This window comes from Branchiostoma lanceolatum, chromosome 4 (assembly GCF_035083965.1).
Source record: "Branchiostoma lanceolatum isolate klBraLanc5 chromosome 4, klBraLanc5.hap2, whole genome shotgun sequence".
Lineage (NCBI taxonomy): Eukaryota > Metazoa > Chordata > Leptocardii > Amphioxiformes > Branchiostomatidae > Branchiostoma > Branchiostoma lanceolatum.
The window spans coordinates 11,767,517-11,781,899 of record NC_089725.1 but is presented as its reverse complement, the minus strand read 5'-3'; the positions used below and the strand labels follow the sequence as shown (position 1 = coordinate 11,781,899).

At 45.1% G+C, this 14,383-nt stretch overlaps 2 protein-coding genes across 2 annotated transcripts; both read left to right on the top strand.

Moving 5' to 3' along the window:
- The first annotated feature begins 32 nt into the window (after positions 1-32).
- On the top strand, positions 33-8,730 carry LOC136432592 (signal recognition particle 9 kDa protein-like). The gene is made up of 3 exons (XM_066423994.1): positions 33-213; positions 7,121-7,189; positions 7,546-8,730. The coding sequence occupies exons 1-3, from the start codon at positions 142-144 to the stop codon at positions 7,639-7,641; spliced, it is 237 nt and encodes a 78-aa protein (XP_066280091.1). The 5' UTR covers positions 33-141; the 3' UTR covers positions 7,642-8,730.
- A 1,179-nt stretch (positions 8,731-9,909) lies between these two features.
- LOC136432587 (arylsulfatase A-like) lies at positions 9,910-14,354 on the top strand. Its single transcript, XM_066423982.1, has 7 exons — positions 9,910-10,104; positions 10,382-10,504; positions 11,088-11,233; positions 11,350-11,716; positions 12,011-12,127; positions 12,359-12,614; positions 12,933-14,354. The coding sequence occupies exons 1-7, from the start codon at positions 9,962-9,964 to the stop codon at positions 13,344-13,346; spliced, it is 1,566 nt and encodes a 521-aa protein (XP_066280079.1). The 5' UTR covers positions 9,910-9,961; the 3' UTR covers positions 13,347-14,354.
- The last annotated feature ends 29 nt before the right edge of the window (positions 14,355-14,383 follow it).

The window sequence follows — 14,383 nt, the reverse complement described above, 5'->3', positions numbered from 1 at the left end:
GGCCGCCGCGTCTGATCCGAACGGGAAATTAAATTCACAGAGAGGTCAAAGTTCAGATGACTCCGGGCTGTCATTTCCGGTTCAGGCTGAAGCTGTGCTGAGTTGTACAAATTTTCGGGTTTCTGTCGTTTTTCACCAAAAATGACGTACATAACGTCGTGGGAAGAGTTCGCCAAGGCGGCAGAACGGTTGTACCAGGCCGACCCCGTGAAGGTGAGATAGCAGTAACGCCGTAGTCTACTGTAATTTAGTGTAAACCCGTGGGGAAACTGAAAAAGGTGCACATGTGCCAAGGTTTGCACGTTTGGTTAGACTGCAAATTATGGACATATGTTATGTATAATTCGCACCAAACTTCCCATGTGATTATGTGAAACTGAATCTGTTCAAGTATTACAACGTAAAGATGAATGTGAATTGAAGACAATTCAATTTTTAGATACCAAATTTGATCTCCAAGCATATGTTTGGATTTGAACAAATTCTCTGTAAAATTTTTCTTTAACTTTAAGTCCCATTTTTCTGGCATAATTGGCAGCCAGAAAACAGTACAATTATCCATTCCAGCATCTGCATGAGATAAACCTAACAGAGAGGCATTGCTTCTCTCACTGAGCATCTGAGCATATTCATAGAGGCCCTGCATGGGGCGGTCCCGACAACGCTCTACGCTAAATTCGGAGGGCCGGCTACGTAATACGCTAAATTCAGAAAGCCTCCCTACGCTCTACGCTAAATTCAGAAAGCCCCCCCTACGCTCTACGCTAAATTATGGAGTGGTCGGCAACGCTGTACGTAAAATTAAAATGGCCGATTACACTCCAGTAAAAGGGGCATGCAGGCCCTCATCATATGATTATCAGTCGGTCAGACCTGTGTGTTGGTTCAACTGAAGGACATTTGGGTCGGGTGATTTTGCAATTTCATATAGCAAAACAGGTAGCTTGTAGCCCCCATAGCAGGCTTTTTGGGGCTTATAATACACTTTTTGCTGATGACTTCTTTTTGTACTGGGTCGTTTGTGCACCCAGCCCGTAACCACCGGGCCTAAATGGTTACAGGCTGGCTGCACAAATGACCCAGTACAAAAAGAAGTCATCAGCTATGGAGGCTAGGTAGCTTGATTGAATCGCACCAAGGAGGTTAAACCTCCTTGATCGCACTTATAGCGGCCACCCAACACCGGTCAGCGGAGACGGGCTATTACAGCCTCCAAAAACGGAGTTTGCATTACACAGACTACTAAACAGACAACCTTTAGCTTTACCCAAATTTACATACATCATACATACACAAGGACCCACACACTCTATTGTAGTGATGTGAAACATGTGATACTTTATATTGGCCACTCTAATCCTAGTAACTCTACACCGGATGCAGTCAAACCCTCCTACCAGATGTAGACGCAGTTGGCAACAGAATACACTAGTGAGCAGACGTGCTTGTGTGTGTGTGCTCCTTGGGAAGCTTACATTGGCGACGAGGATCAAACATAAAGCATGTCGGAGGAAGGGAATGTCGGAGACCCTCCGGCAGAAGCTGATCCTCCAGGAGAGGAAGATCCTGGGGCAGAGGAAGATCCTACAGAGGAAGATCCTCCCGTAGAAGGCGCAGTTGTCCAGATTGGAGGGGACATCGGCAGCCTGCCAGCGTTCACAGTCGGAGGCGACTCGAGTTCCACGGCGATCCGCTGGAAGAAGTGGAAGCGAAGTTTCGGGCTCTACCTACAAGGAAAAGGGGTGGTAGCAGACGGACAAAAGAAGGCGCTAATGCTCCATACCGCGGGAGTGGCGGTACAGGACATTTACTTCACGAAAGTGGAAGAGGAGAAAGACAAGAAGACGTACCACGAAGCAGTAAAGGTACTGGACGATTATTTTATTCCCAAATCAAATGTAGCTTTCGAACGCCATCTGTTCAGACAGATGAAACAGCAGAGTGGGGAATCAGTAGACGACCTAGTGTGTCGATTGAGGCAGAAAGCCGCTACGTGTGACTTCGGGACGCAAGTAGATGTGCACATAAGGGATCAAGTCATTGAAGCAGGACTAGACCCCAAGCTTAAGCGCAAGTTCCTAGAGAGAGGTGGAAACCTAGAGCTAACAACCATGTTAGACATAGCAAGGGCACACGAGTCTGTGGGAAGGCAACTGCTTGAAATGACTGGGCAAGTAAACGCACTGTCAGTTGGACAGGGTAAGAAAGACACTAGCAGAACAACCCAGAGGGGGCCCCACAGCACATTCCAAGGAAGGCCAAGAGACAGGCCTAGAGACGCCTGGACCACAAGGAAACCCGAGCCGAGGGCAGGGAAGAGCTGTTACAGCTGTGGCAGACAGGGTCATATCTCCAAGGATACGGCCTGCCCGGCTAGAGGAAAAACATGCAGCCAGTGTGGGAAAATGAATCACTTCAAGGCAGTGTGTAGGGGCAAGAGAGGTCAGACACAGAGGAAGTCAAACACAAACCAGGTGGAGCAGTCTGCAGATTATGTTTTCGGTGTACAGAAAGGAAGACAAGGGGACGGTACAGTAACCCTGAAGGTAGGAGGAGTGATCTTACAAGAGGTGTTGATCGACTCAGGGGCTACCTGTAATATCTTAAGCAAAGATACATGGGAGAGCATGAAGAACCAGCAAGTAAAAGTCTGGGACCAACATAAGAACTGTCGGAAACTCTATCCGTATGGAAGCAACACGGCACTACCAACGTTAGGCACGTTCACCACAAGCGTACTGTGTCCCAGCAACGGGGTCAGTACAGAAGGAGTCTTCGTCGTATTAGATGGCCCAGGGAGAGACCTGTTAGGGAAGAAGACGGCCGAGAAGCTGATGGTTCTGCAAGTTGGACCAATGCAGAAGGACCGGGTGAACAACTTACAAGAGGGCCTAACTCCAAACGAACGTAACAAGTACAAGGACGCATTTACAGGAGTAGGACTCCTAAAGGGACATGAAGTAACCCTGCACATCGACGAGACGGTGAGACCTGTTGCGCAATCACTGAGACGTGTCCCGTACGGACTGAGAGACAAGGTGGATGAGAAGCTGGACCAGTTATTGGAGCTAGACATCATCGAAGCCGTACCTGAAGAACCGACAGGTTGGGTTTCACCACTGGTGGTGGTACCGAAGGCAGACGGAGACATTCGCATATGCGTGGATATGCGACGTGCAAATGAAGCCATCGTGCGGGAGAGACAGCCGATACCGACGGTAGAAGATATCCTGCACGACCTCAGCGGGAGTACAGTGTTTTCCAAGCTGGATTTGAAGTGGGGTTTCCATCAGGTGCCGTTAAAGGAGGAAAGCCGCCACATTACGACGTTCGTGACGCACCGAGGCCTGTATCGGTACAAGCGGCTGATGTTTGGGATCTCATCAGCTCCGGAGAAATACCAGCAATTGGTCAAAGAAGTACTCCGCGGATGTGAGGGAGTCAAGAACATCGCAGACGACGTCATCGTCCACGGGAGAGGTGATGAAGAGCACGACAAGAGGCTACATCACGCGCTGGACAAGATACAGCAAGCCGGTTTAACGGTAAACCCTGGCAAGTGCCTGTTCCGAGTGCCAAAGCTAACGTTCTTCGGACACGTAGTGACTCCAGACGGTGTCAATCCGAGCGAGGAGAAGATAGCAGCCATCAGAGAGGCAGAAGCACCAAAGACGGTCGGAGAAGTAAGATCGTTCTTAGGCTTAGTCCATTACGTGGCCAAGTTCATACCTAACCTCGCGACCATGACCGAGCCGTTGCAGAAGTTAACGCGCAAGGGAGTCGAGTTCAAGTGGAGCTCAGAGCAGCAGAAGAGTTTCGAGAAGCTGAAAGAGCTGATAACGAGTACGGAGACGTTGGCGTACTTCAGCCCCACAGGGAAGACGCGCATCGTGGCAGACGCGTCGCCTGTAGGATTGGGAGCTGTGCTGTTACAGCTGCAAGACGAGGCATGGCGTGTGATCGCATACGCATCCCGACAGCTGTCAGAAGTAGAGCGACGCTACAGTCAGACGGAGAAGGAAGCGCTAGCCCTCGTGTGGGCATGCGAACGGTTTCATCTATACACGTTCGGACGGGAGTTCGAGTTGGAGACGGATCACCGTCCACTGGAACACATATACGCAACTAAGTCGAAGCCATCATTTCGCGTGGAAAGGTGGGTGCTGAGACTACAGGCTTACCCATATAAAGTCGTTTATCGTCCCGGGAAGACCAACATCGCTGACGCGCTATCGCGGCTCAACAACAGCAAGTCAAGGGACAAGTCAAGTGAGAACTATGACTATGTCAGAAGCGTTGTGGAGGCGAGCACGCCAGTCAGTCTAACGCCACGCGAGATAGAACGGGCATCGGGAGAAGACCCTGAGCTGAGACAGGTCAGGAGGTGTATCCAAACAGGACAGTGGGACGAATGTCAAGTGATGTCCTACCGTCATGTGAAGACAGAACTGAGCACATATGGGCAGCTCATACTACGCGGGACGAGAATCGTGATTCCGAAGGTTTTGAGGAAGACCGTCGTGCAGTTAGCGCACGAAGGGCACCAGGGCATCCAGAAAACGAAGAACCGACTGAGGACCAAGGTTTGGTGGCCCAAAATGGAAGCAGATGCAGAGGCAGTGTGCAAACGCTGTCACGGGTGCCAGGTAGTCAGCGAACAGACACCGCCAGAACCAATGGCACGAGTAATGCCGCCAACAGGCGCATGGCAAGCCTGTGGAGCAGATCTGTTGGGACCGCTACCAACAGGGGAGACTGTCTTAGTCGTTGTGGATTACTACAGTCGTTTTTACGAGATTGCCATCATGAAGTCAACGTCAAGCCGAAAGGTCATCGAAGCATTGGAGGTTATCTTCGCAAGATTTGGAAATCCATGCTCTCTACGTACTGACAACGGTCCACAGTTCGTTAGCGCAGAGTTCGCCGAGTTTCTACGAGAGCAGGGGATACAGCATCAACGAACAACGCCGCTGTGGCCGCAAGCCAACGGCGAAGTCGAGAGACAGAACCGTACACTGATGAAGGCGATCAAAGTGTCGAGAGTGGAAGGGAAAGACTGGAGGCGAGAGATTCTTAAACATATCCAAGCCTACAGGTCCACTCCGCAAGCAACTACGGGAGAAACTCCATACAAGCTGATGTTTGGGAGAGAGATGAGATCTAAACTGCCAGAATTGCCAAGAGAACCAAAGCTGGTAAACGAAGAAGTGCGAGACCGAGACTTTGAGAGGAAAACCGCAGGGAAGGACTACGCTGATGCGAAAAGACAAGCGAAGGAAAGTACTCTACAGCCGGGCGATCGTGTGTTGGTGAAGCAGGAGAAGAGAGACAAATTCTCCACGCAATACGAAGCAACTCCATATGAAGTGATCGAACGAGACAGAGGGGAAGTCACAGTTCGTGACCCGGACGGGAAAGTGAAAAAGAGAAACGTTTCCTTTATGAAGAAATACGTAGCGGAAGAGGCAGCGACAACGACAACGGGTGAAGAAACAACCTGCGACGAGACTACGTGTGAGGAAATGTCAACAACACCAGACAAGGAAGCAGAGACTGAAATAAAGACAGGCAGTTATGTAACGCGATCGGGGCGAGTTGTAAAACCACCCGAGAGACTGAACTTATAATGAGTAGAGAGAACGAAGTAAACTTCATGATCCAGGCAAAGAATACGGACAATGAATACGGAAATGGACTGTCTAGTATAAAGTTAAAGTTTGAAGCATAGTTGATAATGCATGGAATTAACAGGTAGCAGTAATTGAGTAATGCATGAGTTTGATAGTTTATATACATTGTATAATGCATGTCTGAGGAAAGGAGGGATGTAGTGATGTGAAACATGTGATACTTTATATTGGCCACTCTAATCCTAGTAACTCTACACCGGATGCAGTCAAACCCTCCTACCAGATGTAGACGCAGTTGGCAACAGAATACACTAGTGAGCAGACGTGCTTGTGTGTGTGTGCTCCTTGGGAAGCTTACATCTATGGCTTCCAATACAAATGCAAATTAACCCTGACACTTCAAGGGATAAACCTTCTAGCTTCCAGAGTTTTTTTCAACGACATTAAGCACTTCCAGAGGTTTTCTTATGTCTTTGAGTTTGACAAGGGCATTAAGCTAAGCAGGCGCCCCGTGTATGAGACGTAAGCCTCAGATGTCAAATATCTACACATAAAAGAACCCAACACACTTATCAAGAAGAGAAACTTTGAGAAAGGGTGACCTGATGTGCTTGGCTATAAAAGTAAGCCATACCGAAGCTTTATTGCTCTGCCAGTTATACTTATAGAAAAGGCATTACACTTTGTTTCTTGAAACACTTTTGAGTTCGATAAAAGAAAGAAAGAGAGACTTTAGAAGGAATGGACGCAAGGGATTTTGCTAAACCTTAAGCACTCTGAAGTAGCCGTTTGGCACCCAATTCCCTATTGGTTACAGAGTTAGGCAGTAGGAAGAAGGTTAACGGATAAAGCAAACATAAGTGCTAATGAATATCTTAATTAAGATCTTTTATTCTGGTACCATCCACTGTCATCTGTACAGTAAATCAAAATACTAACAGGATAAACGTATCCACTAAAATGGAGCAGTCCTTCCGGCATGTTCTAAAGCATGTTGCCCCAAGCTTTATATATAGGTTTGATTAGTTTCCCATCTGTGGACCTTAAAGTGTTGTTGTTATGACCTAGATTTTGAAGGGGAGGAGTAGTACATACTATGGGGTATCTCACCAAAGTTATATTTGGTACAGCTTAATCAGCAGGGAGGAGGTTAACAGGTTAAATACAAAGAGTTTACGAGTATGTCGTGTAGACATTCTATCTCCTTGATGTTGGTGTTGATATTATTAGTTACTAAACTCAAATGTAAGTCTGCTACTTGTGTCAGCATGGTAGATGTGACGACAGTACGGTCAATACACACATGGTCTGGCCTCAAAGCAAAGCTTTTCGACTTAGTGATATTCAAGTACATGTATAGATGTATACCATATCTCTTGAATGAGGCAACCTGCTGCATCATATAACAGCATTTCAACAGCATTTCAACAGCACAATAAGTCATTCCCTCTGATACATGACTGATAACAACCTCCTTTTTTTCCCCCTAGTGCCGATTTGTGGTCAAGTATCGACATTGTGATGGGAAGCTGGTTCTAAAAGTCACAGACGACCAAGTGGTGAGTTTTATTTCTGCAGATCAGTCATTATTGTAAGATAATAAAACTTTTTAGCATTGCATATAAGTCATACAGTATCATAACATTCTAGTAACTGCAGGTAAATGAAGTCTACTGTACATTACTTATGTATTTTGTAGTATTTTGTATATCAAGCTCTATTTTTTGTGTCATATACATCTTATAAGCCTGAATTGTGGCTAGATACTTAATTCAAATAGCAAGACAAATGTATATACATCATGTATCAAACTGTTAACAGTTTAAGCTCAAACTAAATGTTAAAGTTTCACTCTAGATAATGCCTTGAGAGAAATTGTGCATATCTTCTTACTTGCTCTTCTGTTTCCATCCAGTGCCTCCAGTACAGAACCGAGCATGCCCAGGATGTCAAGAAGCTGGAGAAGTTGAACAGTCTGATGATGCGGCTCATGGCAACCAAACAGGCCTAGGAACAGACTAACGCACCAACTCACCATCATGGACATAAAGTGATAAACAGAGACAATCTATAAACAGAACAAGGCTTGATTATTTTGTGGAAGTGGAACAAGATATGCTTCATAGGGGCCGTGCAACCAGGACTTGTGACTTGATAGTGTAATCATAACAAATTTTCAGTATGCATTTCAGTTAAAGTTATATTTATGTAGGACATGAATCTCAAATAAGATGTCAAAAGTAACTCTCTAGGTTGTTTGTAATGTAAGAGAAAGAAAGACTCCATCCTTTAGTTTTTTAAGGACATTGGCATGTCCGGACGGCTAGTAGTCACAGTTGCACAGCCAATGTTGAATGATGTAACATGTCATAAATGGGAAGTGACATGACATGAAAGGTCTTCCGTCGGGTGGCTGTAGCCTTGAACACCCTGACAGGGGGCCCCGAGGAAGGCCAGGGAAGACATGTTGTAGACGTGTCTGCCTCTCCTGCATTATCTGGTCCCTGTAGTGGCTCAGACATCGGTGGCCAGGCCTTAAACACCCGTACAAGGGGGCCATGTACTGAGCCTTGTGGAAGGGACGTGTTGGCAGAAATGGTGCCTTGATGCTGCTAGACTTGGGTTGCTGAAGAAGCCCTGAACACCCACACACTGGGGGCCCAAGTTAGGACACTACAGATACACAGGAGGAAACTGTAGTTGTTGTTATGAGACAAGGATGTGTCATTCCATAGCACATTAAAAACAACATCCTGTCCATTTTGATTTTTTTAAATGACATTATGTTCATGATTGTTATTGATCAGAGATATTCTCAGTTGATTTGTATATTGTTATTCACAAGTCTACAAGTAGTTTCTGGACAGGTTGTAGTTATGGTAAGGTTTAATTATGTACTGTGATTTGAAAGAAAGTTAGGAACTGTCATAAGACCAATAAATAGTACTGTATTCTTGTTTTTCAATGGACAGTAGAAAAGCTAATTTTCAGTATTGTAGCATTTGACAAGAAATAAATAAATAATTTTCAGTATTCTTTGTTGAAATGGGAAAGCAGTGATAAAGTCAAGTAAAAATAAAGAACAGTTAATAGAAATCAATTGTGTTTTGTTTGAGTGGTTATGTTCTTAAGTTAATTTAGGGTTTATAGAGGATATATGATGTTATGGGTCTATCCAAGGAGGTTTAATCAAGATTAAACCTCCTTGGTCTATCACAGGATGCCTGTTTCTTTATTATTTTGCCTGCCTGCTCTATCAATTTCTGGCAAAAATTCAAGAACCTATAAATAAGATTGGTGTGGACACAACAAAGATCAAAACAAGGAGGACAAGAGTTCCGCGACCTCATATCTCCATGAACTATTCTGTTTATGCAAATGACTTACACATTTTCATAATATATGCATGGTCAAGAACACCTTTGACTAACTAACACATGTCACAATATTGACAGTCCTATCATTTACCACTTAGAATTATGGCACTTCTGCATTAATTATGCAAATTAGGAATTCATTTGCATAATTTGTATCCGTTGATGCTCCACTTGCCAATAAGTACATAATTATTATGTTACATGTATTTGAGTCTAATAATGGAAAACATTGCAAATATAGATGTACCTCATTAGCTATGCAAATCAAGTCTAAATTAGCATAATTTGCACTTCATTATGTACATCTCTGTCAAAGCTACCTGTATACTAAATATCATGGAAATCCATCATTCCTTTGTTCAGTTATTCTCTTTAGAAGACTTTCACGATTACGCCCCTGCAGTTCCAGAGCGAGCTGCTAGGGGGCCCAAACCCACACCACGTCTTCATTACATCACAAGCTATCTGCCAACAAAAAATCAAGACCAGAGCACATCCAGGTCAAGAGATGCAAAAATGGAATTTCTGCTGCAATACCAAGGTCACATACCAGGGGGCCCAAAGTCGACCTTGAATTTCGGCTTCACAACACCCGCCCACATACCAAATATCATCGTAATCCATCAAGAGGTTCTTGAGTTATGCTGACTACAGTAGTCCGGAAACACAAACATACACACATTCACACATACACACAGACAGACACGCCCAAAACTATATCTCATTTTTCATGGAGATAAAAAGTTTAATCAGTCTAGTGAATTTCGTTCAGTCCTGGCAGCTTCCTTTCACAGTACAGAAAACCCAGCATGTAAATACGACCTGTCTGTCGTTCTAGTAAGGTCCGCATGTGTCGCTCCTGAAAGGGTACAAATCGAGCCCCCCTGCTGAATCCAGTGGGATAGTCCGGGGTTGGTCTCTGCGGGTCACTGACCTCAGCAGACGACAACAAACATGGCTGCCACAGGAAATAAAGGAAACCTTTCTCCCGTTCACAGCAAACTGGTGCTGCTTGTTTGGTTCATAGTCATACATCTTACAGGAAGTCAGATGCAGAAGAAGCCAAATATCGTCGTGCTCTTTGCAGATGATCTGGGGTACGTTCATCTTCATTCTACGATTCAACTTTACCACAACAAAGACCATGCCATAACGAACTACATGTAAATAGTACAGGCATGTATGAAAACTATTTCCATCATAACCGTGTTTTCTGTCTGTACGTAATAGTGTTAACATTACCGATGATTACGTTCAGGGCAGGACAAAAATTATGGTGGTTCAATGATAAAGCAGCAAAGGGAACAGCAATACGTTACAATTTATAAGCTGTCTCTAAAACAAACCAGTGATGCGTGGTCTTACTGTGTGTAGGTATGGAGACCTACCCATGTACGGCCACCCAACCTCCTCAGCACCGCACCTGGAGGGGATGGCACGGGAGGGGATGTTATTCACACAGTTCTACAGCAGCTCACCTGTCTGTAGTCCGTCCAGGTAAGGACTGGAGCTCACCTGTCTGTAGTCCATCCAGGTAAGGACTGGAGCTCACCTGTCTGTAGTCCGTCCAGGTAAGGACTGGAGCTCACCTGTCTGTAGTCCATCCAGGTAAGGACTGGAGCTCACCTGTCTGTAGTCCGTCCAGGTAAGGACTGGAGCTCACCTGTCTGTAGTCCGTCCAGGTAAGGACTGGAGCTCACCTGTCTGTAGTCCGTCCAGGTTAGAAGGACTGGAGCTCACCTGTCTGTAGTCCGTCCAGGTAAGGACTGGAACTCAACCTGTCTGTAGTCCGTCCAGGTAAGGACTGGAGCCCACCTGTCTGTAGTCCGTCCAGGTAAGGACTGGAGCTCACCTGTCTGTAGTCCGTCCAGGTAAGGACTGGAGGGTAGTTCAGGGATGTTACCCTTGTTGGCCAGCTGACAGACTTCTTGTGATCTGGCTTTGTCCCACCTTGAATCTTTATCGTTTTTTCAATGTTTTAACAGTTATTTTAAGTTTAATATGGTTATGGGTAATGACCTCATGTGCTGAATAGTTGTGTTTGAATCAGTGTTTTTTTCCTGTTTTCCTATTTAAACAGAGCAGCCCTTTTAACTGGAAGGTACCAGGTTCGATCAGGGGTGTGGCCCGGTGTGTTTTGGGCTGACTCTACTGGTGGTCTGCCTCTGAATGAAACAACCATCGCAGAAGTACTGAAGACCCAGGGATACGACACGGCTATCATTGGTACTAAAGCATTCAATTCCTTGATACATACTTGAAATTGGATCTTGATTTCTATGTTAAACTTTGTGTTGTTCTCTTTTTTTTTTTAAATGTTGATGATGTTTACATCACAATAGGTAAATGGCACCTGGGTGTTGGTGTGAACCAGACCTACCTCCCAACCAACCACGGGTTTGACTACTACTACGGCGTTCCCTACTCCCACGACATGTGTCCGTGCCCCGTCTGCTTCTGGCCAAAGGTCCCATGTGGTCTGAACGACAATTGCGACTCACAGTGGACAGGCTGTCCAGTCTATGAGAATGACCGGATCGTGGAGCAGCCCGCTGACTTACTGACCCTGTCGTCACAATACGTAAAACAGGCCAGCAAGTTTATACAGAACAGTGCTGACAAGGGGAACCCATTCTTTCTGTACATGGCCTTCCAGCACACCCACCATCCTCAGTTTGCTGGGGTGGAGTTTACCAACACTTCAGCAAGGTACTGTAGTACCGTTTGAAAACCAAGGCATAATCTAACAACTGGACAGTTTATTGTGACTAGCAGATGCATTCATTCTCAAAGAATTTGTGATAGTACTCTCAGCACTCGTGGACTTTGTGATGACAATGAGGAATTGAACATTTGTAATATCAGCATTAAAACTGTTGTCTTGTTATCTGTTATGTGGTTGCAAATAAATGGTGTAAGGTGCAACATTGTCAGTAAGGTATTTTGAAGGGCCCTTCATCCATGACTGCCTTTCAATATCCATTTTCTGTTTGTTACATCCAGAGGTAAGTTTGGAGATGCCCTGTTGGAGCTGGACTGGGCTGTAGGAGAAGTACTGAGTACTCTACAACAGGCTATGGTGCAGGGTAACACACTAGTGTTCTTCACATCTGACAATGGGTAGGTTCTGACGTAACAAATACTTGTTCCCGTTTGTCTCTCTGTATACGTAGTAGGATGCCATAGCATGTAGCCGTTATTCCGAATGGAACTAGCCGTTCAAACATTGAACGGCCGATCCTGTTCTCTCCTTTGAATTAAGTCAGTTCTTTTCCAGCATCCATCACGGGCAGTTGTGTTTGTGTTGTTGTCTCTTAGTTCCCACAGTATGATCTTTATGATTCCATCCAGTCCGAGCTTGAGGAACGAACAGCGAGGAGGCAATGCAGGTCTCCTGAAGTGCGGGAAAGGCACCACATATGAGGGGGGGCAGCGCGTCCCTGCCATCGCCCGCTGGCCAGGAGTTATACCTCCACTCAGCAGGACAACAGAGCTAGCCAGCACACTGGACCTGTTTCCTACCTTAGCCAAGCTAGCTGGGGTATCAGTTCCCAGTGGGGTCACTCTGGATGGAGTGGACATGATGCCCATCCTGCAGAATAAAAATGTAGGTTCATGACTGTGGCAGTCATACAGGCGCAACAGGTCAGAATATACCCAGGTACTGTATATTTCTGGCCAGGGGTATACTCTGGCCTGCTACACCAGAATCAACTGTTGCAGTAAGGCTGTTGAGTCTGGTAGTAAAGCAGATGATGTAAATGTCCATACATTGAAGATACACAAACGAGGTTGCTTCCTGTAATTTTCAATGTACTATTATCAACTGTGCCTAAGCTGGTCTATAGGAATGACAGAATAAGTGGCTCTGATAACTGATGTGATGCTCTACAGCTTGAGAAACAATTTGTTTTTATACCTACAGAGTTCCAGGGACATGTTTTTCTACTACCCCACCTCTCCAGACCCTAAGTATGGTTTGTACGCAGTGCGGTACAAGCAGTACAAGGCACACTACTACACCCAAGGTCAGGTCAACTCCAATCCAAACAACCACGACCTGGACTGTCGGCCGTCCGCACAGCGGACCAGACACGACCCCCCGCTTCTCTTCAACCTCAACAACGACCCTTCAGAACAGTTCAACTTGGGGAACATGTCAGAATACCAGCAGCTACTGAAAACTATCGACTCTAAGAAAGTGGAATTTGAGAAGAATGTGGTGTGGGGGGAGAGTCAAATTGCTGGCCATTCGAGCCCAGATGCTGAGCCGTGTTACAACAAAGGCTGCTCTCCCTTCCCAGAATGTTGTCACACTCCACAGTGGTGGCGGCCTTGAGTGTTCACCTCATGATTTCCTAGATGTAAGAATCTGACTCATTCTACATATTTTACACATTCGGCTTTGCAACAGAACTGAGTCAGTTTACAGATGTGATTTTTGTGGTAGAGACTGCCATTCTCGTATAGGGCTGTTTAGCCATAGTCGATGCTGTAGGGCTGTTGTGAATTAGGATTTTACCATGGTCAATACTGACCGGAAGCCATAAATATATACACGTTCGGCACTCTTTTCTACAATGTATTCTGTTTGTTTTTTTACGATTTGTTTGCCTTGAGAATGAGCTGGATCCTCACATCTGCTTGAAGACTAGTCTTCAGTGTGTTTCATTGTTGCAGACAGAATATGCAGTGGCTGTTTATCAGTTTATATTAGTTTCTCCACTTATAACTCCTCTCCTGTTAACTTATGTACAGGAGATTGTGATCATTATTTGTAAGACCCATTTTCCTGTCTGGTGCTTTTAGTACACAGTGTCTTCAGGTTCAAATCCTGTCTAGATTAAGTGTCACTTAGCAGTTTCTGCCTCATATTCTTGGAAAAGCTATTCTAGCCTTCCTTTGTTGCAAGACTAATACATACATATGTAATGTGTATGGCTGGAAGATAAGGATCATTCAGGCAGCTGTGAACTTACATTTTTTTCTAGTGTTAAATAGTACAATGAGCCCTGCAAAGCAGTTTAGAATACAGATGTGACAATTTTGGAAAAGAGTTCAAGTTTCATGTTATGAAATACTTCTATGATATGGTGTTGGACACACTATGCTGTTGTGAAGGGCTAAAGCCTTTAATTTTTCTTATCAGTAAAACATTGAGTATAGATATTGAGATGTGTACTAAGTCCAATATGGAATACCTTGTCTCATGGCTTGTGGACGTTTAGTGGGAATACATACAACAGTATTGTGCAGGATATAGGCAGGGATATATATTCAAACTTGACACTGACGATTCTAGGACTATTTGAAGAAAACTAATAGAATGTGTAAGCAAATAACGACATACCAGGTATGTGATGTTCAAGAGAAGAC